At 41.6% G+C, this 26,007-nt stretch overlaps 2 protein-coding genes across 3 annotated transcripts in view; both read right to left on the bottom strand.

The window, feature by feature from the left end:
- LOC127612091 (uncharacterized) overlaps positions 1-26,007 on the bottom strand; it is a 202,379-nt gene that overhangs the window by 27,343 nt on the left and 149,029 nt on the right. The gene's annotated exons all lie outside the window — the stretch shown is intronic.
- Positions 1-26,007, bottom strand: part of LOC127612043 (inactive dipeptidyl peptidase 10-like) — a 197,659-nt gene that overhangs the window by 52,065 nt on the left and 119,587 nt on the right. For both annotated transcript variants that reach the window (XM_052083005.1, XM_052083006.1), the window contains exons 4-5: positions 9,465-9,559; positions 9,294-9,368 (exon numbers count right to left, since the gene is read on the bottom strand). In XM_052083005.1, the coding sequence (XP_051938965.1) occupies positions 9,294-9,368; positions 9,465-9,559 (170 nt within the window). The remainder of the gene's footprint in view (positions 1-9,293; positions 9,369-9,464; positions 9,560-26,007) is intronic.

Raw genomic sequence — 26,007 nt, 5'->3', positions numbered from 1 at the left:
AACTAATCCAAAATGCCCACAACGTCACTCAGTGCTGCATCTTGTCAATCAGCACAAAAATATGGATTGAAATGCTCTTGCATATGTATGAACAAAAAAGTGAGCTGCAGTGTCAACAATGCCTAAAATGCACTTAAAAACAAGAACTTAATTCAAATTTGTGCAAAGACAAAACAACAACAGGACTTAATGAAGATCTGTTGATGAAATCATTTCCAAAACAACAGACTTGTTTCATAGTGATGTCTGACATATTCAACTTTTAAGGTGCTCATTTACTTCTGATGCGAGAAATTAAAAGTACCGTGTTTTCCACAGTATAAGGTGTACTTAAAAGCATTCAATTTTCTCAAAAGCCGACAGTGCGCCCTATAATCTAATGCGCCTTATATATGGTGTTACAGTCGCTTTATATTCCCTATTGAGTTGTTTTCCTGTTCGTGGTCCTATGCCATTTCGTGGTGATTAGGAACTAATTGTAACCTAAAAGGGTTCTGCCCGCCACTAATTTACATGTACATTCGCTAACAGTCAAACAATACAATACAATACAATACAATACGATACAATACAATACAATACAATACAATACAATACATGCTGATTTATATAGCGCTTTCACAACAGCGGCAGCTGTAACAAAGCGCTTAACAAAACAGTTAATATAAAGTAAAATAATAAACACAACACATAACGTAAAACCCGGACAGCCATGCAGATCTAACCACTTTTCCATCCACACGATGAAACAACAAACAACATGTGACAAAACAAAAGACAAAAACAGCAAAAAAGAACAAAAAAGCAAGGCTCTTGAAGAGCACTTGCCAAAGGCTGCCTACTCGGGCGCCATCTTGGGAAAAAAACAACAACTACTTTGTGAGCTCTGCGCAGCCATTATGAAACAAAGATAATATCAAAAGCATAGTTAAGTACTGACTAAGCGAAGAAAGAAGAAAACAAGACTTCAAAGGACATTTAGCCCCTTGTGGATGTGAGCCCACAAGGTTGGTGTGCCTTTTTGGTGAATCAATTGTCTTCATAAATTTTGTCCTTTATTTATTGTTTTGTAATGCCATTTGTATTTATCCCAAAGAATAACCCCTGCATTTTGATGGACTTTATGTCATGCTTCAAGCTACATCGTGAGGGAGCTACATATGGATCAATATTCAGATTTATTGTATGTAGTATTTTAAATGTTCTGTAAAATGCTTTGTTACAGCTGCAGCGGTTGTGGAAGAGCTGGATGAATAAAGCTGTATTGTATTGTATTGTATTGTATTGTATTGTATTGTATTGTATTGTATTGTATTGTATTGTATTGTATTCCCTTTAGCATAACTCCATCTAGATCAGGGGTGTCCAAACTTTTTGCCAAGGGGGCCAGATTTTATGTGGTAAAATGTCGGGGGGCCGACCTTGGCTGACATTCTTTACATTGAACAACAATATTGTTCAACAAATTTTAGTAAGCCAGTCTGTTTCACATTTCCATTCTTATTTTTATTTCAACAATCTTAAGAATTTCTTTTGGTTCATTTGAAACAGGTATATCACATACAACTGCTTATTCACTTGACTTTTTCTTAAACAGAAGTCTCCTGTGTGCAAATTGATTGATTTGAAACATAAAATGTATCACCATGACTTTTCAATAGTCACAAAACCTTTGACTCGAACAACAGGGAAATGAACAAGCAATACACATATCCACAACTGCAAGGATCATTTGAAATATGACATATCAGTCAATATAAACACGGAGTGATGTCTTGTTAACTCGTGAGTGATGCCCTCTAGTGTCTAAATGCTATTACTCATTTAGTGAATGCTATTACTCATTTAGCCACTAGAGGGAAGCAGTACTCTATGAAACATCACTCACCAGTCTACGAGACCTCAGTCAATGCAACACGTGTTCCATTGCGCCCAACCTGCGGGCCAGACGGCACTGATTTTATGACAGGGGCCGAGGGCCGGATGAAATTCGACTGCGGGCCGGATTTGGCCCCCGGGCCGGACTTTGGACATGCCTGATCTAGATGATTCATAAGGTAACTGCAGCCACTATTGTAGCTTCTATTCTATGCACTTTATAATGCAGCGCACCTTAAATTTGAAAACAGTTTTAAATTGGCCATTCATTGAAGATGCGCCTTATACTTGGGAGTGCCTTATAGTGTGACAAATACGGTAAGAGGTCAAGCACAGCTGATATTTCACAATCTTAGCAATATATATAAACCTGTCCCCGGGGTTGTTCAACCCCGGGGACAGGTGTCCGTTTGATTATTTAATCTTTTTCCGAAAACAAAACATGGCAAAGTTTATGATTAATCGACTTCAGTCCAAATCTTCCAACAGACAATTCAACTAAAAGCAATGTTTACAAGTGCTGAAAAAAACCCAATGAAATACACCAGACGAGGAGAGAAGCAATTGGTGGTTCGCTTTTACACAGAGTGTGTGATCAAGAGTAGTGTTACATGGACAACCAACTTTTACATTAAAAAATGAATACCAGTACGCATGCAGAATAATCTAAAAATATATTTTACAAGGGCCAGCATGGCAAATTCTGCTCAACATTGAATATAACCCACGACTAAATTGGGAGCGATTAGCCAAAAAGGTTTCAAATTATAAATCGAACCCTTTTGTTAGATGGAATTAATTGCCCTGTTGCCGTTGTTGATTCCTTCTAAAGCTGATCATCAAATTGGGATATTTAACCTTTAGCATCTACTCTTTTATGATAAAAAAAACTGAACTGCTAGTTAATTATGCCAACTTTACAACGTAATCAGAATAGTGGTGTCACATTTCGTTTTTTCGGTCTGGCCAGCAGGTGGCAGGAGCGGTCTCTCTAGCACACCTGCTGGCAATCATTAATCAATAGAGACACTATTTAAGGACTCCTACGTTCGACACCTGTTGTGGGAGTATTGTTTATGGCATTGCTTACCTCGTTGCTCATTGACTAGTGGCTTTTGACCTCGTCGTGTTTTCGCGTGTAGTCTCGGTACCAAGTTTGTGTGTAAGTACCATTTTGTTTTGATGATCTGGCTTTTCTCGCGTGTACAAAGTGTTACATAGTTTTTCGTTCGTAGTTTGTGGCTTTACTTTCCTTTTCTTGCTCTTTTGTGCAAGCTCCTTTTGTTAGTCGTTTTTGATTTACCTCCTGGTCCTCATTGTGGACCAGCGCTTTCTGTTCTCACTTATTTCCGATTCGATTTGGACATTAAATTGTCTTTACATCGGAGACCTTGTTTTTGTCTACGTTTTTTGGATCCCCCTCCCTAACTCGGTTTACCCGAGTTCGTAACAGAATACTCCCACCAAAATGGATCCTGTAGACATTAACAAGATCATGACCGCCTTGACCAGCCAGGGGCAATTAGTGGGCCAGCAACAACAGGAGCTCACGGAGCTCCGGAAGGCAGTCGCCGTCCTAGCCCAGCGGCTGGAAATATTGTGTTCCCAAGGGGAACACGCGACCCCCCGAGAAACGCCACCCCCAAGGGTCCCGGCGGCTTCATCCGGGACACCCTCTTCCCTGATCATGGGGCGAGAGCCCAATCTCCCCCATCCCCCTCGCTACGGGGGAGAGCAGGCTCTCTGCAAGCAATTTTTACACCAGTGCTCTCTAATATTCGACCAACAACCAGCTACGTACGAAAGAGATAGCACGAAGGTGGCGTTTATTATGAGCCTGTTGACTGGTCAGGCGGCGTCTTGGGCAGTAGAGATCAGCAATGCTGAACCCGGGCTTCGGTCTTCCTACCCAGAGTTTGTCGCCGCGTTCCGTCGCGTATTTCAACATCCGGTTATGGGAAGGGAGGCCGAAGGTCGGCTATTAGCTATTCGGCAAGGACGACAATCCGTTGCCGAATATTCCATCTCATTTCACATTTTGGCCGCCCGTAGCGGTTACGGGGACCGCGCCCTGTGTGGTTTGTTTCGCCGTGGGTTAAGTGCTGCATTAAAGGACGAACTGGCAACCCGCGACGATAGCAACAACTTGGAGGAGCTCATCGATTTGGCCCTCATTGTGGACAACCGCATGCGAGAGCGTGAGAGGGAACGTATGGAAGAGCGAGGAACTACCCGTGTTCCACCCCGACGTACGGGTCGTCGGCCGGCTGAGCACGAGTCCTGGCGACCACCCGGACCCGAGCGTCATTCGTGTTCCGATCCAGCCGACGCAGAGGAGGAGCCCATGCAGCTGGGAGGCGGACGCCTGGGACCAGCGGAGAGAGAGCAGCGGATTCGGGATCAAGCCAGCTTCTACTGCGGCCAACCTGGACACCGGGTTTCCAACTATTCCTCGACACCGGCCCGCCCTTCCGGGCGCCCCGAAAACTGTGAGTTTGTGCCCGATACTGCGTCACGTGAGTCGAGACGGGAGGAGGTCCATCCTGGACATCCACCAAGACTCGAGTTGGACGGAACTCTTTATGGTCCGTTACGGGTCATTTCTGTTCGGGCCTTGGTGGACTCTGGGGCGGACAATTGTTTTGTAGACCCCAGCCTAGCTAAGGAACTGGGTTGCCAGGTTGAGGTCCTAAGAGAGACAAAGCGGGTTCACGATCTTGACGGGCGACTCCTGGCGGAAGTGAAAGAGATCACAGCGCCGGTGAAACTAAAATTATCAGGCAATCACATTGAATACCGTAGATTCTATCTCATGCGGTCTCGATCGGTACCGTTAGTGTTGGGGTTGCCGTGGCTGCGCGAACACAACCCTGTCATTTCCTGGGAACGTCCGGCAATCGAGAGTTGGAGCGCATTTTGCTATACTCACTGTTTGCGCTCGGCGGCAGAAAAGAGAGGGCCGACCCGTAACGAGCCACCAGAAATTATTTGTTTGGACAAAGTTCCGCGTATTTACCATGACATGTGCCCAGTGTTTAGTAAAGACCGTGCCCAGTCATTGCCGCCTCACCGGCCGTACGACTGCGCCATCGACCTGATAGATAACGCCCCACTCCCGAATTCCCGTTTATATCAGGTCTCTCAGCCGGAACAAGAGGCGCTGAGAGAATATATTGATAGTTCACTCGCGGCTGGCCTCATTCGGCCGTCTAAATCCCCACTGGGGGCCGGATTCTTCTTTATTGAGAAGAAAGACAAGACGTTACGCCCGTGTGTTGATTATCGGGGCCTGAACGAAATCACCATCAAGAACAAATACCCACTTCCGTTATTAGATTCAGCGTTCGCCCCCCTCCAATCCGCCACTATATTCTCCAAACTCGATTTACGAAGCGCTTACCATCTGGTCCGTATTCGTGAGGGGGACGAATGGAAAACAGCATTCAAGACCCCATTAGGGCACTTCGAATACCTGGTCATGCCATTTGGGCTAACGAACGCGCCCGCGGTATTTCAGTGTCTCATTAATGACGTATTAAGAGATTTTCTGAACCTGTTTTGTTTTGTTTATTTAGATGACATCTTAATTTTTTCTCGGACTCTAGGAGAACATCAACACCATGTCAGGCTGGTTTTGCAGCGTCTACTAGAAAACCGGTTATTCGTAAAAGCAGAAAAGTGCGAGTTTCACGTTGAGTCCATCTCTTTTCTGGGTTTTATTATCGAGAAGGGTCAGCTGAGAGCTGACGAAGCCAAAGTTAAGACCGTAGTAGACTGGCCCACTCCGACCAATAGAAAGCAGTTGCAACGTTTCCTAGGTTTCGCTAATTTTTACCGTCGCTTCATTCGCAACTACAGCCAGAAAGCCCTGCCTCTGACCAGGTTAACCTCTGTCAAGATCCCATTTAGGTGGGACACTGATGCTGACCACGCGTTCGCTGAATTAAAGAAAGCCTTCACGAACCCTCCAGTATTAAAGCATCCTAACCCCTCCTATCCGTTCGTCGTTGAGGTGGACGCGTCGGAGTCCGGCGTGGGGGCCGTCTTATCGCAGCGATCCCCAGTCAACCAAAGACTTCACCCCTGCGCCTTTTTCTCTCGTCGCCTCAGCCCAGCAGAAGCCAACTACGACGTGGGGAACCGTGAACTGCTAGCCGTCGTATTGGCATTGCAAGAATGGCGACATTGGCTCGAAGGCACTGAAGAGCCATTCATGGTGTACACTGATCACAAGAACCTTGCCTACATCCGGTCAGCCAAGAGGCTAAACTCCCGCCAAGCACGGTGGGCGCTTCTCCTCACTCGCTTCAACTTCACGCTCACCTACTGCCCGGGCTCTAAGAACATTAGACCGGATGCACTCTCCCGCATCCATGACCCTGCGGAGAAGGACAACGAACCCCAAAGCATTGTTCCGGACCATTGTATCGTGGGGGCACTGAGGTGGGCCGTCGAACGTAAGGTCAAGGAGGCCCAGAACGGAGTTCAAGTCCCGGCTGGTTGTCCGACCGGGAGACTGTTTGTGCCCCCACCTCTGCGCGCAGAGGTGTTACAGTGGGGGCACACTTCTAAGGTGGCATGCCATCCAGGGGTGAACCGGACCTTGGACCTCGTGTCGCAGCGGTTTTGGTGGCCGGAGCTACGCAAGGATACCCAGGACTATATCAAGGCCTGTTCCACCTGCGCATGCAGTAAGGCGTCCCACCAACTGCCGGCTGGTTTGCTGCAACCGCTGCCTACCCCTTCTCGACCATGGTCCCACATTTCCCTGGATTTTGTCACCGGCCTGCCTCCTTCCCGGGGAAAATCCGTCATACTCACCATAGTTGACCGCTTCTCTAAATCTGCCCATTTTGTTGCGTTGTCCAAACTGCCCTCTGCTCAGGAAACCGCCGACCTCCTAGTGAGACACGTCTTCCGTCTTCATGGAATTCCGGTGGACATTGTGTCAGACCGGGGCCCTCAATTCATCTCCAGGGTATGGAAACGTTTCTGCCAGGCCATGGGGGCCACGGCGAGTCTGTCTTCCGGATACCACCCACAGTCCAATTGTCAAACGGAGCGTATGAACCAAGATTTGGAGGCAGCTCTGCGCTGCGTTTGCCTCGATCGCCCCTCCTCGTGGTCGGTCCACCTGCCTTGGGTGGAATACGCCCACAACACCCTCGTCTCATCAGCGACCGGTCGGTCTCCTTTCATGGCAGCATATGGTTATCAACCTCCTCTGTTTCCTTCTCAGGAGGGTCAGGTGGAACTCCCTTCCATACAGCTGCATCTACGACGGGCCCATCGCGTATGGAAGGAGACCAGAGCAGCACTCTCACGCACGGCTCAGCGGAACCGGCAGATCGCTGACCGTCACCGACGCCCAGCACCCAGCTATCAGGTGGGACAGAAGGTGTGGCTGGCAACTAAGGATCTACGACTCGCAGGTACATCTCGCAAGTTGGGGCCACGCTTCACTGGACCGTTCGAGGTGGACTCGGTCCTCAGCCCCGTCTCCGTCAAGCTCCGACTGCCGCCCACCATGAAGGTCCACCCCGTGTTCCATGTTTCCCTGTTGAAGACGGTGGCCACCAGTCCCCTGGCTCCTCCGCCCACGTCGCCGCCTCCTCCACAAATCGTTGACGGTGAACCAGTGTACACCGTGCGTGAAATCTTGGACTCTCGGCGCAGGGGTAGGGGTTTTCAGTATTTGGTTGACTGGGAAGGCTACGGCCCAGAGGATCGGCAGTGGGTCCCCGGCTCCTGGATCTTAGACCCGTCCCTGCTTCGGGCATTCCATGCAGCGCACCCGTCGAAGCCGGGTGGTCCGCCAGGAGGCGTCCGTTGAGGGGGGGGTACTGTCACATTTCGGTTTTTCGGTCTGGCCAGCAGGTGGCAGGAGCGGTCTCTCTAGCACACCTGCTGGCAATCATTAATCAATAGAGACACTATTTAAGGACTCCTACGTTCGACACCTGTTGTGGGAGTATTGTTTATGGCATTGCTTACCTCGTTGCTCATTGACTAGTGGCTTTTGACCTCGTCGTGTTTTCGCGTGTAGTCTCGGTACCAAGTTTGTGTGTAAGTACCATTTTGTTTTGATGATCTGGCTTTTCTCGCGTGTACAAAGTGTTACATAGTTTTTCGTTCGTAGTTTGTGGCTTTACTTTCCTTTTCTTGCTCTTTTGTACAAGCTCCTTTTGTTAGTCGTTTTTGATTTACCTCCTGGTCCTCATTGTGGACCAGCGCTTTATGTCCTCGCTTATTTCCGATTCGATTTGGACATTAAATTGTCTTTACATCGGAGACCTTGTTTTTGTCTACGTTTTTTGGATCCCCCTCCCTAACTCGGTTTACCCGAGTTCGTAACAAGTGGGACCCGAAAGTACTGCAACTGTATCATAAAACCACCTTAGTGCATCTGTGGTCAATAAGGCTTACTAGTCAGTGCAGGGTTTGGGATGGAGCCAAAATATTAGAAGTGTAGGCTGATGATTTTGTGATCGTTGAGTATTATGTGTGTTGTATTTTGCCAGTAGCACTATATCTGATTAAGATGGAATACATTATCAGAGTCAACTCAAATAACCAATTTTGAATGATCTAAAAACGCTCATCGCAGAAATACTGAGTATATATAATAATATTTGCCGATGGTATATAAGTACTGACAGGCAGAAAAATAAAATGTTATCCCATTAGAAGGCAAAAGGTACAATCCAATCAGTCTGCGTCTCAAACTATTGACATCATCCAACAAAATGAGTGTCCATTTTTTTCTCATCGAGCAATGCCTAGAAATAGTAACTATCGTGATGGGACTTACATACAACATAAAATCAAGACCCAGGTATCAAACATTCAATACTTTTTAAGGTACTATTTCCAAATTCATTCATGCATTGCTTTTAAGACTTGTTTTTAAGACCACCATGTGGAAGCTGGGCATGGTATGGGACTTAAGACGGTTTACTCTGGAATGACCTCCCACTGAACATTCGGCAAGCCTCCTCGCTGCCCATCTTCAAAGCCCTCCTCAAAACTCACTTGTATTCTTTGGCATTCGACTCAGCATGACTTAGATATGTTCTTGGTTTTACTGTTTGGTGCTTTATACCGACTTTATTACCAATTTGTCTTACTGTTTATTGTGCATGTTAAATTGCTCCATGTACAACACTTTGTGTGCAGTGATGGCTGTTTGAAAGTGCTCTATAAATACTGTTGACTTGACTTGACTTACTTGCTTGAGAGGTGGGTACATTTTGAACTGATCTTTCATCAGTCAAAGGACATCTATTTAGAGATTTTAACTCCTCATGTAACAACGTACATGTTTTTGAATCGGCGAACCAGTCCAGAGGCTCCAAAATCATTAAGAGTAATCAGTCAATGTATGAACAATGAATGATGTTTTTCAAGAAACATACCTGTTTGACATCATAGGCAAAAAGAACATACTTCAAGTCAGGGGACACAGAGTACTTGGCCACATTGAAATTTATCTGATGGAAAGGGAGACAAGACGGCGTCGGATTAATACAGAACTCTAGTATAACTGTTGGGTCACCCCCCAAAAATATAGTTTTAAGTCTACTTACAAATGTTGTGTTTGACAGGACAATGTCTGTTTCGTTAGAGAGGATGTTGAACTTGATGACATGTCCATCACTGTTTCTATAAATAACTTCAGAGTCTGTAGAGAAACAAAGGGAATAAAGAAAAAGATAATCAGCATTCAGAAATAAAGACAATTCTAATACTTTGACTCAAGTATATTTTAACTCAATCGGGGAAAACATCATGCATTGTAATTGTGTCATAAACAAACATTTTTTCCCCCCGACATCACTATTCCCTGCACTTATTGAACACAGTGAATGACAAGCACCTCTCAGGCTCTTAAGAGACTGACACTTGATGTGAATGTGTACAAAGCCAAAGAGATTTCAGAGCCAGACAGCACAAAGGGCTTCTCCCTAAACATTTCATCTTCAAGGTAGCGCAGCGCTGATGGAAAAACAGCTTTGTACTCGGATGGACTACTTAGGAGTGACAATATCTGTGTTGCATGGTTTCAGGAAGTGAAATAGTTAGAAACCAACAAAATAAAGGAAGAGAGAATTTTTTAAAAAATCACAAATGCTTCAAACTGTATACAGTATATTAAAAAAGGGGGCATATTTCAAGTGATTTAGTACACACAAGTGATTGCTGTCTGACTTTTAATTAGAATATTAGCAAATGTAAATGAGGTGATTTAATCTAAATTCTCCTTTCCTTGGATAAAAACAGGAAGCTTTTACACGAACAAAATCAACCAGAAAAAAGCCTGTGGGATGGAATCCCATCAGTAGTAATTGAAGTCATGTCATACATGCACTGTGCACAAATATGAAACAAATGGGAAAATGGGGCCGATAATGATTGTTGTCATTAAATTACAATCACTACACACAACTTTGAATTAGCAAAATCAATGTGAATGCACCGCAGCTTGAAATATCCAAGAAGTGTCAAAATTCAGTGGGCACTCTGCATCTCTAAGCCTGAGGTCTGTGGTTATATCCAGTGCTTTTGAGAGGCATGCATTTAAAACATAAATGACTTTAGAAATAAACCCAAACAGCTTTGGGTACATACTTTTATACAGTATACAGTATGTGTTTTAACCCTTTGATGCACCAGTAATGATAACCTGTGACCTGATAGCATGATAGGCTGTCCAATGTATTGACCACTGTCCCTGAATGGGTTAATCATCGAGCTGCTTTTCATGTGAGCAGTTATCCGTTAAAGTGCAGAGCAAACACTTAGAGTGTGTTGCCGGAAGTGCATATTCTCCAAGACATCTGCTTAAGGTTTTTTGTTTGGTTTCCTGTTTTTTTTAGGACATTGTTTGTATACTTCAGTTTAGTTTTTTTTTTTCCAGTGTACTCCTATTTGTATTTTTGTTAAATACATCTTGGTCAGTCCACTCTACTCTTCCTGCCTCCCTGATTTTTGGGTTCCTCCACCTACCACCACGCAAAACCTGACAGAATGATCCAAACAAGACTGGTGCCTACAGGACCAGAGGCCTGGTCCCACTGCCATCTATTCCTGTTCAAGTGTTGCAGCCGCTCTCCGTTCCTGTTCCCGGCAGCGCAAGTGTTGCGACCGCCCACCGTTCCTGTTTCCAGTGGCGCAAGTGTTGTGGCCGCCCTCAGTTCCTGTTTCTGGCGGCGCAAGCCCGCCCCATTTCCAAAGAGTCACGCCAAGCCATTGGGTGACTTTGAGACGGATGTCTCTTATCCGTTCCTTGATGGTGGGGTACTGTTATGTTTTTGTTTGGATTACATTTGGTTTTGGTCCCTCATATGCCCATTATGTCCTGTTCTTGTCATCCGTGTCCCTTGCATTTAAACAATCAGCTCCCTCAACCCTTCGTGTTTCTCGTTTTTGTCACTTTGCTTGTATTTAGTTCCCTGTGTTCTGTCAGTCTTTGTTGGATCATTTGTGTCTGTGTGCCCCTGTCATGTTTTGTTTCTGGCTTTTTTTGTTACTTTGGTTTCCTGTGGTTTTCAGGCCTTTGTATACTTCAGTTAGTTTTTTTCCAGTTTACTCCCGTTTAGATTTTTGTTAAATACATCTTTGTCAGTCCTCCACCTACCACCACGCAAAACCTGACACAGGCGCTGGACTATTTCTTTGACAATTGTTCACAAAATGGTGAACTTCGCCCCATGCTTGCTTTGTGAACAACTGAGGCTTTCAGGGATGCTCTTTTTGGAACCAATCATGACACTCACCTGTTTCCCATTACCTTTTCCGGATGTGCAATGTTCTAAACAAGTGTCCTCAACTTTCTCAGTCTTTTGTTGCTGTTGTTCCAGCCTTTTTGGAACACATTGCAGGCATAAATTTGAAAATGAGAGAATATTTGCTAAGAAGAAACACTAATGTACTCAGTTTGAACATTAAATATCTTGTCCTTGTACACAAAGTTTAAAGGTAAAAGCATTTAAAACAAAAGAATACATTCAAAAACAAAGTATGTAAATAAATGATAGCTTCCTAAACTATTTAAAGAACATGCAGAGCAAGGAAAAGTTGATTACAAAAATGCTTTAAGGAGCTCAATCACAATATCGTGTTACAGGAATTTAACATACAACAAAAGATATAATGAGAGAACAACACCAGTGAAAAAATATCCTGCCAACAGTGTTTGCTTCAATCAAGAGCCTGTCATAGCAAGTCTCCAAAAAGGATGAAGGCCGACATGTTTTTGCACACTAGCCTGCTGTTAGAAAAACCCAAACCAAATTACGACAGAAAAATTAACATTTAGTGCTGATCAAACAGAACTCTTTCCCGTGATCTTTAAAACATCACCAACAGTCTCTGCGCTGCACCGCACTTGTTTTCTTAAATAATGGAATGGAATGTACCTGAGAAAGAACAAGCTAAGACTCTGATGTATAAGTAATGCCCAGCGTCTGCACCCCAATGAATAATGAAATTTCTCTGCACCGCTTTTTCGTCCTCAAGCCTACCCCTGCAGCTAATTGAGGTTGAGCTTTGTAAATAGTTACACTTCATACTACTTGCTGCCGCTGTATTTTTTGTGCACATTAGAAATGTTTAATTATGAGATGTGAACAAGTGATGTGGTTCTGACATGCAAGTCCATCCATCCATAATGCAATGTTTAGGATTACAATGGAGCCAGTTTGCTTGAATTTGAGTAAGTGCAAAGGTACAATCTGGACTGGCAGGGCACACATGTCAAATTTAAGATGTTTTCATTCAACACCCATGGTTATGAGAACTTGCCATTTTTATGTACTGTGTATGACATATTTTGGAATCATGATCAGTACATTTTGAGCTGCATTGCTGTCATATAGCCACTTGGCTTATCACATATATTGTGTTGAACTCTTGAGACAAATATTGCCACGTACAGACAATCCTCAAAATGAGCCCCTTGCTACAGTGACAATGTTCAGTTTTCATGAACAAGTCCTGGTAAACCGGGGACATAATCTACTTAGTGGCTATTTGTCTTGTTAAAAGTACCACAAGCCTGAAATTAATCCTTTCAGGGACAGCGGTTTCTAGAGTGGACAGCTTATCATGTTATCGGGTTACAGGATGCATGAAAGGGTTAATACTTGCATAAATGTACAGTATCTTAACAGAAATCAACTGCAGTTCTACAATTTTTTGATATTAAATGCACTTACGTATTAGAGGTAAAAGCATTCAAAACAATGCTTAGAATCTTGATTCTGCCCTGATTCATTGTATTTTTGTCTAGTTTACTTCAGCTGTGTCATTAAATATATTAATGTTGGCTAATGCGCTAAAAGTTAACCTGGCCATCACGCATGCCCTCAAAACAGAAAGAGAGAGAGAGAGAGAGAGACAGAGAGAGAGAGAGATAGAACTCAGCTGTCACTGCTCATTCATTCAAAAATTAATTTCATTCATTCATTCATCTTCCGAGCCGCTTGATCCTCACTAGGGTCGCGGGGGGTGCTGGAGCCTATCCCAGCTGTCTTCGGGATGTAGGCGGGGGACACCCTGAATCGGTTGCCAGCCAATCGCAGTGCACACAGAAACGAACAACCATTCGCACTCACACTCACACCTAGGGACAATTTAGAGCGTCCAATCAGCCTGCCACGCATGTTTTTGGAATGTGAGAGGAAACCGGAGCACCCGGAGAAAACCCACGCAGGCCCGGGAAGAACATGCAAACTCCACACAGGGAGGCCGGAGCTGGAATCGAACCCGGTACCTCTGCACTGTGAAGCCGACGTGCTAACCACTGGACTACCGGGCCGCCCGAAAATTAATTTTTGCAAGAGAAATAAAACAATCTTTTACTCAGAAAAAAATGTAACACTAAAAACAGTATTGATGTGCCATTTTATTTAATCTCAAATTTAATCTAAAAAACATTCAAAACTGCATTTGTGTGTTTTATCCATATCAGAAAATAAATGTCTCCTACATTGCAAAAACAGGCACGGTAGGGTAATGGAACACTCTAATACCCCTTTCCCACTGAAATTAGTGGGTAGTAGTGATCCGTGGCAACACGCAACCAATTGGCATATTGTCCCTTTCCCATTGACCAACAGAAGGCGATTCTGCGCCCCTGTCCCACCACTTTGCGTCTGGTTATGTCACCACGCTGTGATTGCGTAGATCAGGGGTGCCCAACCTTTTTTGTCCCAAGGGCTACTTTTCAAGGAGCCAACCTCCAGAGATCTACCAGTCTTAAACTGAAAGTCCCAGGGCCACGCTAATTGGCTTTCTTACAGAGACTGCCCAAAGGCCAGCCAACTGGCAGAGACTGCCCAAAGGCCAGTCAACTGGCTGGATTCGTTTCACCATTGATCTGCAAATGAGGAAAACTCGGGTGTGAACAACACAACTCAGCAATGACCATTCGCATGCTAACATGAAGAAAACCACATTCCATTTGAACAAGGTGGGAAACCGCCTCACCTTACTGCAAAAACAGAACAACGTTGACAAAATGGATCGTTGAGTTGTTGGTTTTGTTGTTGGTCCTCTGAGCATTCTGGAGGGGTAAGAAAATCCTGGGACTTCTAGTGCTAATCTGCATGATGAGCAATAGCCATTACTGACCTTAATATGAACCAAACTGAAAAAAACCCCAGCTATGAAACAGGTAGATGTCTGTTTGGATTGGACTAGATGATGTTCATGTGCGAGACAGCAGATTCGCACAAATAGGTTGATCCTAAAATAGCTCTCAGGTTCAAAGCACATCTTCTGAGATTGGGATACTTCTCTGCCACCAGTACAGTAGTTTCCATTTTTTTTTCCCCAAAGTACTGTATTCAGAAAAAATGCCGAATGACTCAGAGGTTTTGTGCATGGACCAATGCACCAACTTGAATCGGCCTCAGGGGTTCGACAGAGCCAATGATATGTAGGGTAAGACACACCCGACTCAACATGTCAATTATTTATGACACGCCCACTTGGCCATCACTGGCTGCAGATGATCACATTTAATTGCTTATCCAATCAGTGCTGTAGAAAATTTTGTTCGCTCAGTAGTCAACTTGTGACTGTCGTGGTAGTATGTGGTACAATTTAAAAAAAAAGTATCTCTTGAAATTGTATTTACTTTTTTTCTGTTTAATAAAAACGTTTTTTAATATGTTGAATTTGTAATTTATTTATTTTCACGAATGAAGAGTTCGGTGAGTGTGGAGATTAACTGTTTGGGTTCGGTCGCTCAAAGAAGGTTAAGAACCACGAATTTAGAGTGTTCAATCATCCTGCCACGCAGGTTTTTGGAACATAGGAGGAAACCGGAGTGCCCAGAGAAAACCCACACAGGCATGGAGAGAACATGCAAACTCCACACAAGAAGGCCAGAGGAGGAATCGGACCCTGTACCTCTACACTGTGAGGTCGATGCGATAATATAATCTAAACATGTACAATGGAAACACAGTCATTTTTATTTCACATTTTTTTTCTTCTGCAGCCTTTTAATTTTGGCTTAGCTGAAACACTCACTGGGAGCCTTGTGCATTATGCAATATGCATGATGCACGTTAAATAATTTAGCCAAAGTTGCGTAATTTTTAAATGTCACAGTTGGTTACATTCAAAGTCATCATGGTGTTGGAAATAACTAATGCTGGGTAGTTCAGATGATAATGTCCAACATGGTAGTATGCTCGACAATGTAAGAATTCAAACCAGGGCACTTCTGTCTTTGATTGAAAGCCACTATTACAAAACTTTGTATTTAATTCCTCAGCAGTTAATATTGTCAAACAAGAAATTGATTCACAACACAAATATTAAATAGCAATGTGTAAATACAATGAAACTCAGTGGTGGGTCGTGCATTTCAACCTTAAGCCTTCAGTGACGTCACATACATTAACACAATACAGTATAGGCTCGTCAAGCAGCACTTAATTTTAAAACCATCAAGTATGCATTCACAATTAAGAGCAGGAAACTAAATTTATAGATATTAAAAATAAAAAGATTATTTAAAAATACAAAATAAAATGCCACCCAAATTACGCTGTGTGATCTTAAACAAGTCTATCCAATAAATTGCACAATGTTGCAGTTTCATATAAGACACAAACCAAACAATAACAAAACTAACTATTCTTTGAAAATAAAGTTAACAGATCATTTGCATTTTGAGAATAGGCTATACAACAGCAAATAACTGACAATGTTGAGCATCTGAGATTGAACGAACTTTAGTGCACAAAGGTGACTACAATGAGCCATTATATATTGCAGGTGAGCAGATTTATTTGATTCATTTTTGTATCTTTGCCATTTTATTTCATTACCATTAATTTTATACTAACGAAATAAAATGACAAGAAGAAATGTAAAATAAAATTTACATTTACTCACCAATGTAGTGCCTGTTCACTGAGCTGCAGATCTACGAGACTGTCCCCAAACGTTTTTTAAACTCACCGTAGTTTGTAAGTGCCCAGCCGTGCTCTGATGTTTCCTTGCTGCCTTGGTTAAAAAACTTACATGGGTAAATCCGCTGTGGCTCCAAACACCAAATCGGTCCTCAAAATGGGCCAACCACAATCGTGGACACCATCATGCGGTTTCCCAGCCACTCATATCAGGTAACATCAACTGGCACAGGCCGGCGATCCGATCTGACCACCCGTGTCAATCTATTATCTACACCGGTATCGATTCCCAGGTACAGAGAATCGGAACAGAACCGTTTCAAATGTGAAAGGTACGCATCGCTAGTTGTCACTCTCTGGTATTGAAACCAGTGTAAATCCAGTCAGAGAAACACTGTAACTCACCTCAAAGCATCCACTGCAAAATAAACCACAAATTGTGGTTAGTTAATATGCCTGATTCATCGTGTCTCCACCTACGCAACACACTAATGATGATGTGTTTCATTTTCAATAGAACGGCTATGTGTTTATGGGAGTATTAAAATGGCTGAGTTCAAGAGCCATCTCCTCTTTGTGCTGAGTACATCCTCCTAAACCAACAAGTGTTATAATCATATGGACATGCAAGACAAGAGATCATCTACACCTGGACCAGTTACTTCATGTATTCTACTCCTTATCGAGAATCACCAGTGAACATGTCAATGATACAATTTAACCTGGATTTTTATTTATTTTTTCCAGAACCTTTCGGGTTCTTCTTTGCCCCTCTCAACACCCGGCACTTGTTTAAGGATACCACTCTGAGTCTTGATTAATGTACCATTATCCAAAGTGACTCAACATTATACAGCCTTAAAAACGAGTAAAAAAAGGAAGTAAAAGATGAGCTGGTGGGTCTTTAAAGGCATCAATGTGATACATTTTGGGAGAAAATCCAGCAAAATTAAAAGATAGAATCAATGCATAATAAAGTATGGATCAATACACGTTCACTTGATACTAACTAAGCAGGTTTGGCAGGGTTATTTTTAAAATGTGTCCTGTAAAAAAAAAGTTATATATATATATATATATATATATATATATATATATATATATATATATATATATATATATATATATATATATATATATATATATATATATATTTTAGAGCTGTCAAAGGATTAAAATATTTAATCTAATTAAAAATGCAACTGTCATAATTAACTCAAATGGACTAAAAAATTAATCGTGATTACTCACACATTTGATTCTGAATTTCCTTTTACATTTTTTGTCCTATTTTTTTCCCCATTTTAATGCTCTCATCAACATGGAATCATTAATCAGTTTTCTATGTGCCAAATGCAAATATTTACTGAAATAACAATTTCGATTTTCAATTTTACATGAACATTTTTCACTAGGTGCAGTTATTCACACATAATCTCTCACACAATATTACTGTCCATCAATAATGGTGAAAAAAATATTTTGTCACACAACAGCTGCTCTAACAGCTTTTTTTATGAAATCAAAACAGAGCAATATAACATTATAAAGTGCACATATAAAGGTACACTAGTACTCAGCCTATAGTGGATTTAAATCATGGTTGCATACTTCGTTTTTCTCAAGTTTGCTTTCAACACAGCAGTCTGTTTCTGTATGTTTGTTGAAGAATAACGAGACACCGGACAACAGTGTTCATTATGTGCCCCTGTATTGGAAACTGCCGGCCGTACAAACAAGCACACGCACTTCCCCCGTGCTGCAGGGGCAAATCATTCTGAAAAAGGGGGGGGGGGGGGGGTTCACTCCCCCTAACACAGTCAGGCTATGTTGATTGTATTGGTCCTACTTGCGCGGAAGTCTCTCTACGGTTTTGTGTAGACCTCATTTCGAATGACTACACTTGGTTCGATGACAACACTGGAGACATTTTACTTTCGCTAGGTCGCTACCACTGTAGGGCACTGTCACTGTCAGACGAACACAGAGAAGCTCCACCCGCTCTATTTACATGGACACAGAACACTGTAACCTTCCACACAAAATAGTTCCAAACACGTAAAATCGCGTCAGTGGCATACATCGTATACCTGTATGATACAGAGAGAGAGAGAAGAACAGATAACTTTGGTCTTGTCAGTGGAGCAATATGGCAACTTTTTAAAAGTAAACTTTCCATTCATAAACTCTTTAACTATCCGTTTTCGGTGTCTCGCGCTGCTGTGGCTGGCAAAACAGACATGGGCGTGGACTTCTCCAGCGCGCTTGTTGTTTTGTTTCTGGTGTATTTATAGAGCAACGTAACATCCGCTTGTGACGTGAGCTGCGTTAATCTCGCGAGAAAAATTTTAATCCTGTTAAAATTCATTTAAATTAATGCCAATAAAAACGCACTAAACTGACAGCTCTAATATATATATATATATATGTATATATATATATATATATGAATATATTCACCACCGGAAATCCGTCCCATAAACCTTGTGACAAGCGAGTTTATCTGGCCTCTGATTGCTACGGCTACTTCAAAGCGTACTTTTCAAGAAAATCTGGACATTATGAGGTCATTTCAACCAATGCTGCTTTGTAGAGTGCCTCATTTTCAATCCAAGTTTTTTTTGGTTTTTTTTGGGTGAGGCACGGGAATTCATTGTAGTTATGTATGACCCGACACAGACGGAGCTTCTGCATTAGCATTTCTGATGAGTACGATGTTATTTATTATGTTAAAGTTTTCATATTGATAAAAATTTATTGTGAAGTCCTAGATTGTACTATGGACGTTTGAATTTCCTGTGGTGATATATTGGAAGATACAAGTAGAGTAATCCCTCGTTTTTCGCGGCGACTGTGTTCCAAAAAGAACCCGTGATCAATGAAATCCTCAAAGTTGTCATTTTTCACAATTAATTACCACTCAAGAAAAAAATTCAAAATAAAAAAACAGATCTGTGAAACGACAAAGCCGTGAAAGAAAAGATAAGATAAGATAAGATAAGATAAGATAAGCTTTATTTGTCCCACACTGGGGAAATTTGCAAAGATGAACGGTGTTCTGCCAAGGGATCACTACAATTTTTTTTGTTTTGGTAATATCCTCAAATACGAGAAATGCTCTTTATTGCCACACTTTTTCTGATTTGATGCGTGCAGATGAGAGTGCTTGGAATGGAGACTAAACAGACAATCATCTGTGTATCTGCAAAATTGTTTTTAGGAACATTTTAATAGCAGGTTCTGTAGTGTAAACATAGACAGAGTTATGTAGTGTTTTTTTGGGAGGGCAGGGGCTACCAATTGTTACGTTATGGTGTTATAAAGAGGTTAATTTGATCACTAAATACTCACTAAAGGCCCAGGTCCAAACCTCACCGCCAACCATTGATGGATTCTGCACTGACTAACTGGGACAAGATCTGAGGTGGGCCCTCGGCGCTGCTATGGAGAATTGTGCATCGACCAATCGGGTCAGATTTTAAGGACGATCCTCTACTCTGAAGGCGGCTCCCTGCAGGGCTTCATGTTATGTAATGGCCTTTCATTTTGTTCTCGTTTATAGTACATTGTGGGCTCTTTTTCTGTGTGTGGTCTAATTAAGATAAGATAAGATATCCTTTATTCGTCCCACACCGGGGTAATTTACAGCCTCCAGCAGCAAGAATGTATGTAGAAAGAAGAAAGAAGAAAGAGAGAAAAAAAAACAACAACAACAACAAAAATTCTGCACATGGAGTTTTCACAGCCAAGCAAACTTAGAAAAGGAAATATAACACAAAGTACTATATAGTTGTCCTACTCATGATGAGAAAATATGTGAATTAGTGGCTTCACAGTGGCAGATGGATAATCCTTGCAGAACTCAGTGACAATATAACGAGTACAGAATACAAGGAGAAAATCAATCAACTCAGCTACATACAGTAACTAGTCAGATTATATCACAGGATAAGAGATGGGTGGGCTATGCGAAATTACCCATCTGCTTTTTCCCCAAGGAGTCTATATTTAAACCCGTCATGTTTAATTCATCAGGATCTTCCTTCTTCTAAAGTTGGCTCTCTATCTGAGATGATATAGCACCAAGGACAGAGGAAAGTAAAATGTCAAGGCCTTGAAGTGCCCAAAAGATGGCATATTCCCAAAGCAAAAACGGCTAAACTTTTGCTTGGTTCCCCCTCACCAGATTGTGTTAGCAGACACAATTATAACACCATCACTCAACTCTTAAGAGTGAATGTGAATGATTACCGGTACCACTCTCTTTTGGTCACCACTGTGATTAACTGGCCATCTAAAGTATAAAGTACAGAACTCACTCCTCACAGTCGGTTACCCAGAACTTGTCATGGGATAAGTGATATGGACAATTGTTTCATGGGCGAATAGATGAAAATTTCAACCTTTAATTCTCCCAGTACTGTGAATCTTGTAATAATGTCTCCCTGCAGTCATTCATGCTCTAGTTACAATGTGCACAATGAAGCCAATTTCAGCACAACAGCTGCTAAATCTAATATTCAACAGTAAATGCTTCGATAGTCTCACGTCTGTGACAAATGCACAAATATTTATTTCTGCTGAGACACGGTCAAGCAAATAACTGCAATTTATCTCACAGATTAGTGAGCCCAGCAATTAATGAGAGCTACCAGAGCCTGCAATTCCCAATTAACCCAGAAGAATGACGCTGCAAGACCAGAAGTCTCACAGGAATGCTTTGCAAAAAACAAACCTTGTTTCCATTGATTAATCCTTTTGATGAAAACAAGGTAATTTGATTTGATGAAAGAAAAAAAACAGGATCTCAGTGTATTACTGCTCAAGTGAGAGATGTGGAGAAACTGGGATTGATTAAATAGGTGTCTTGTGCAGGTGCTTAGCCAGAAATTTTTCAGTGGGTGACACAACACTTCAGTGTTCGTGACATGCTTGTGTGCACGTATCACACAAGCATGTGTGGATCACATTTATACCATCCACAGTGAGGTTTTCAAGAAATAAAATTCACCCTTATCCAAACGAATGCCCATCACACTCATAATGAAGCAGGGACAAATCTAAGTAAAAAGCAATATTTTGGTGACCTGAATGTACTAGATAGTGCCATTTTCTTTGCTGTAGCTTTGCTTTTATGTACTGTCTGTATTATACTTTTGTCTCATGCACTGCTTTACTAGGTAAGAACCAATCAGTGATCGATTGTCATCGATGGACAGTCCTCTATTCTCATCAAATGTGTGACATGTAAAAAATATATGAGCAACTGAGGTAAGTCTAACCAGTTTTTGTTTTCATGGCAAAACACCAAAGTAACTATGTTCTTGATTTGACACCACAGCTCTCACCCTCTGCTTTCCCCTTCTCGTGATATCATTGCTGTCCGTGCGGTATCATACAATCCGTTTAATTAAGGTAACAAACAGTTAATGACAGGATAATCATCGTTAGGCGGAAAGGCTGAGGAAGGCACATTGTTTGAATTGATCTTCTTCTTAATCTTCTTTACAGTATAAACAGCTTCTAATATATATATTGGAAGGTAAAGCTTAAGGTGACATTTACTGTTATCTATCTGTCACGTTGTACCCGAAGCGACAGAATAAACGCTTCGAGTAGAACAAAATAACTGAAGTGGATCCCCGAAAAAGCAGACACAGAAAGAAGTTTGTCAGAAAACAAAGTAGTTTTAATACCAACACAAAATACCCGTCCGGGTGAATAACAAAAGGTGCTGGTCAAAATAAGGACCAGGAATACAAATAAGGAGACAACAGAAAACGCTTGCAGAAAAATAGCAAGGAGAGTCTGATTGGAGAATGCTTATAGTTTCCCACGAAAGAGAAATAACGACGCGCAATAACAGCCACAAGGCTAAGAGGCAACGAATAATTAGAATAGGAATGGGGGAGAGAATTTGGCACGGCGTGGAATACTCCGGCAGTGAGTCGACTGCCAGAGCCCCCAAATAAAGCATGAGAAATTAGTCACCAATGGGTGACAGGTGTGCAGGCGGCAGGCAAGAAGCCTGCCCCCTGCTGGCAAACACGGGACGTGACACTATCTATCTATCTATCTATCTATCTATCTATCTATCTATCTATGTATATATGAATAAAAATAACAACAATAATAATAATAATTAAATGATGTGAAAGAAAATTGTAAATAGCACTGCGATTTATCCATTTTGTGTTTATATTGCACTTAATTGAACGATGGTTGTTGGTTTTTTTTTCCTTCTTTCTTCTTTCTACCTACATTCTTGCTGCTGGATATATATATATATATATATATATATTAGAGCTGTCAAACGATTAAAATATTTAATCTAATTAAAAATGTAACTGTCATAATTAACTCAAATGAACTAAAAAATTAATCCTGATTACTCACACATTTTTTGTCGTTTCTCAATTTCCTTTTACATTTTTTGTCCTATTTTTTCCCATTTTAATGCTCTCATCAACATGGAATCATGAATCAGTTTTCTATGTGCCAAATGCAAATATTTACTGAAATAACAATTTCGATTTTCAATTTTACATGAACATTTTTCACTTGGAGCAGTTATTCACACATAATCTCTCACACAATATTACTGTCCATCAACAACAATGAAAAAATATTTTGCCACACAACAGCTGCTTTAACAAATTTTTTTATGAAATCAAAACAGAGCAATATAACATTACATAGTGCACATCTAAGATAAACTAGTACTCAACCTATAGTGGATTTAGACCATGGTTGCATACTTCGTTTTTCTCAAGTTTGCTTTGAACACAGCAGTCTGTTTCTGTATGTTTGTTGGAGAATAACGAGACCCCGGACACCAGTGTTCGTTATGTGCCGCTGTATTCAAAACTGTCGGCCGTACAAACAAGCGCAAGCACCTCCCCCGTGTTGCTGGGGCAAACCATTCTGAAAGAGGGGGTTTCACTCCCCCAAACACAGTCAGGCTATATTGATTGTGTTGGTCCTTCTTGCGCGGAAGTCTCTCTACGGTTTTGTGTAGACCTAATTTCGGATGACTACACTTGGTTCGATGACAACACTGGAGACGTTTTATTTTTAGTATTAACATACTTTTTTAATGAGAACAGTGTTGTTGATCACCCATTTTAGCCAGTGCATTGCTGCAGATGGGTTGTGATCTGAACAGTAGAAGTGGAGTGATACAGTAAGTATTTTCTAATAAGGAATCATATTTGCTGCCCTGCGATTGGCTGGCAACCGATTCAGGGTGTCCCCCGCCTACTGCCCGGAGACGGCTGGGATGGGCTCCAGCACCCCCCGCGACCCTAGTGAGGATCAAGCGGTACGGAAGATGAATGAATGAATGAATCATATTTGCGGTGTCTCATCTTTACTTACAATAGAATTTCTGTGGGAAAAAACTACGGTATATGTCCTGTATGAACATCCAAGTATGTTAACAACATCAGAGATGAAAAATCTCTGGATTTTCCCAGAATTCCGGATTTTCAAATTTTAATGAAAATTTAACTGGAGAATTGAGGAAAAATTGCCCAAAATTAATCTGGATATTAGTTGACAACATTGAACGAACACGTGTTTGAGTTCGTATTTTTGCTTTCACGAGCGTAGCCATGTTGAGGCACTAACATTAGTACGAGTAAAGAGATTTTCGTCTCTTTATAAACACACTTGCTAACCCCCAGTGGAACGAATAATAGACACCGTGGATAAGATAGTAAAAAATCTATTTGGACAAAAAGGGAAACACACAGATTGGCAGGAAAACGTCTCCGTCCGACTTCGAGTGTCATCTCAGCTAGCTTAGCTTCGCTGTTGTCGTGTGTGACGTCGGTTGCGTCGGCGCTGATTGGTTGAAATCAAATAACAAGCTTGTGTACATGTTCGCGCTGACGCACGCACAGCAGAGAGCAGCGGACCGGATCTACTGCTGAAGCGCGTTTCGCTCGAGTGACGTCGCCACAACTAGTGATGGGTCCATGAGGCCTCATGAGGCGTGTCGACACACTGACACACTGTGTTGATACTGTGCTGATACTGTGTCACTGACCACTGCCACCTGCTGGACCTTCAAGATCCCTGCAGCCAAGCCACTTAACAGACTGAACTGACTGATAAATTTATTTGTATATTGAACATATAAACATTCAATTCGGTAATAAATTGGCAAAAAGTGAAGGTAAGATATAAAAAAAGGAAAAGAAAATAGTCATCATCACAAATGTGTTCAAAGGAGTAAGAAGTAAAGAAGTAGTAGAAGAAGTAAAAAACCTACCCCGAGTCCTACCCCTTCTTATATATGAATTGATCATTTTTCAAAATAGGAAAGAAAGTCTACATATCAACAAATGCTTTTACCCTTATGTATGCTGTACTTATACATTTTTACAACTTTAGGTTTGTATATACAGTACATACTCATTGGAGCACATGTATATGTCGATTTTCTCATATTCATAATGGATGCTACATTTCATTAATATATTAAATCTCATCAATGCATTTCTGATGTATTGCTATATTTCATGAGTGTATCGAATTTATCAGCTTAATTCTGATTTGTGTAGTTGTCTTGTACTACTCTCGAATTCATTTTTAATCTCAGCAAGAGAGTTACTCATTTTATTGGTCCATTTCGGAATCATTCCACAGATTTACACCTATTACAGGTACACTCCTTTGCGTGATGTTTGTTCGTGTTTTGGATTTTTTTGTATAGGTTAGTACCCCTTAAATGATGACAACTTTCTCGAATTTTAAAAAGCTTCTGGATGTTTTGGCAAAGGAGGTTTTTGTGTGCTTTGTACATTAATTGAAGTCAACCAGGTCATGAGATTTCATTGTTTAATTTGATAAACAGTGGATTTGTGGGTTCCGTCTATTTGGAGCCAGTGATTGTTCTGATTGCTTTGTATTGTAGTTTTAAAACAGAGTGTGTTTTACTGGCATTTCCCCATATTTCCACACAATAGGTCAAATATGGAAGTAATAGAAGTATAATGTGTACAAGGATCTCTTATTCAGCACATCCTTAGTTTTTGGGAGGATCCCTATGGTTTGGGATATTTTTCTTTTACATTACAATACAATACACAACAAATGCTGATTTATATAGCGCTTTCACAACAGCGGCAGCTGTAACAAAGCGCTTTACAAAACAGTTAACATAAAGTAAAATAATAAACACAACACATAACATAAAACACGGACAGGTGTGCAGTCCTAACCACTTTTCCGTCACACGCTTTGTTGTTTGAAGCGGTTTGAGATAATAAATAGGAATTTATTATCTATTATGTAGCTGCCAGCATGGCTTTGCATCTACAACTGTTCCAAGACATTTTCATAAGGTCATTCATCGATTTGATGATAAAGTGTATACGATATCATTCACATCCATGCATTCATTTTGTCAAATAATGTGAAGATCATTTGAATGAGGATGCTTGTGGGCTTTGACTTCACAAAATTTATTGAGAAAAATAAGATGCTCCAATGTTTTAAACTTCAGCCTGTTGCGTCTTTTACAAGCAATTTCTCCTGCTGTGGAGAACACACGCTCACAAGGGACGGATGAGGCTGGCGTACAAAGGAACTCCTTTGCGAGGTGGGAGACGTTTGGTAAAGAAGTGTGTTGGTCCTTCCAGTACAGCTGCTTCCTGGAACCTTGATTGTCAAACATGGAGTGGAGAGTGAACCA

This window comes from Hippocampus zosterae, chromosome 12, assembly GCF_025434085.1.
Source record: "Hippocampus zosterae strain Florida chromosome 12, ASM2543408v3, whole genome shotgun sequence".
NCBI lineage: Eukaryota > Metazoa > Chordata > Actinopteri > Syngnathiformes > Syngnathidae > Hippocampus > Hippocampus zosterae.
Note: the sequence above shows the minus strand (reverse complement) of the source record. Positions and strands in the feature narration are given on the sequence as shown.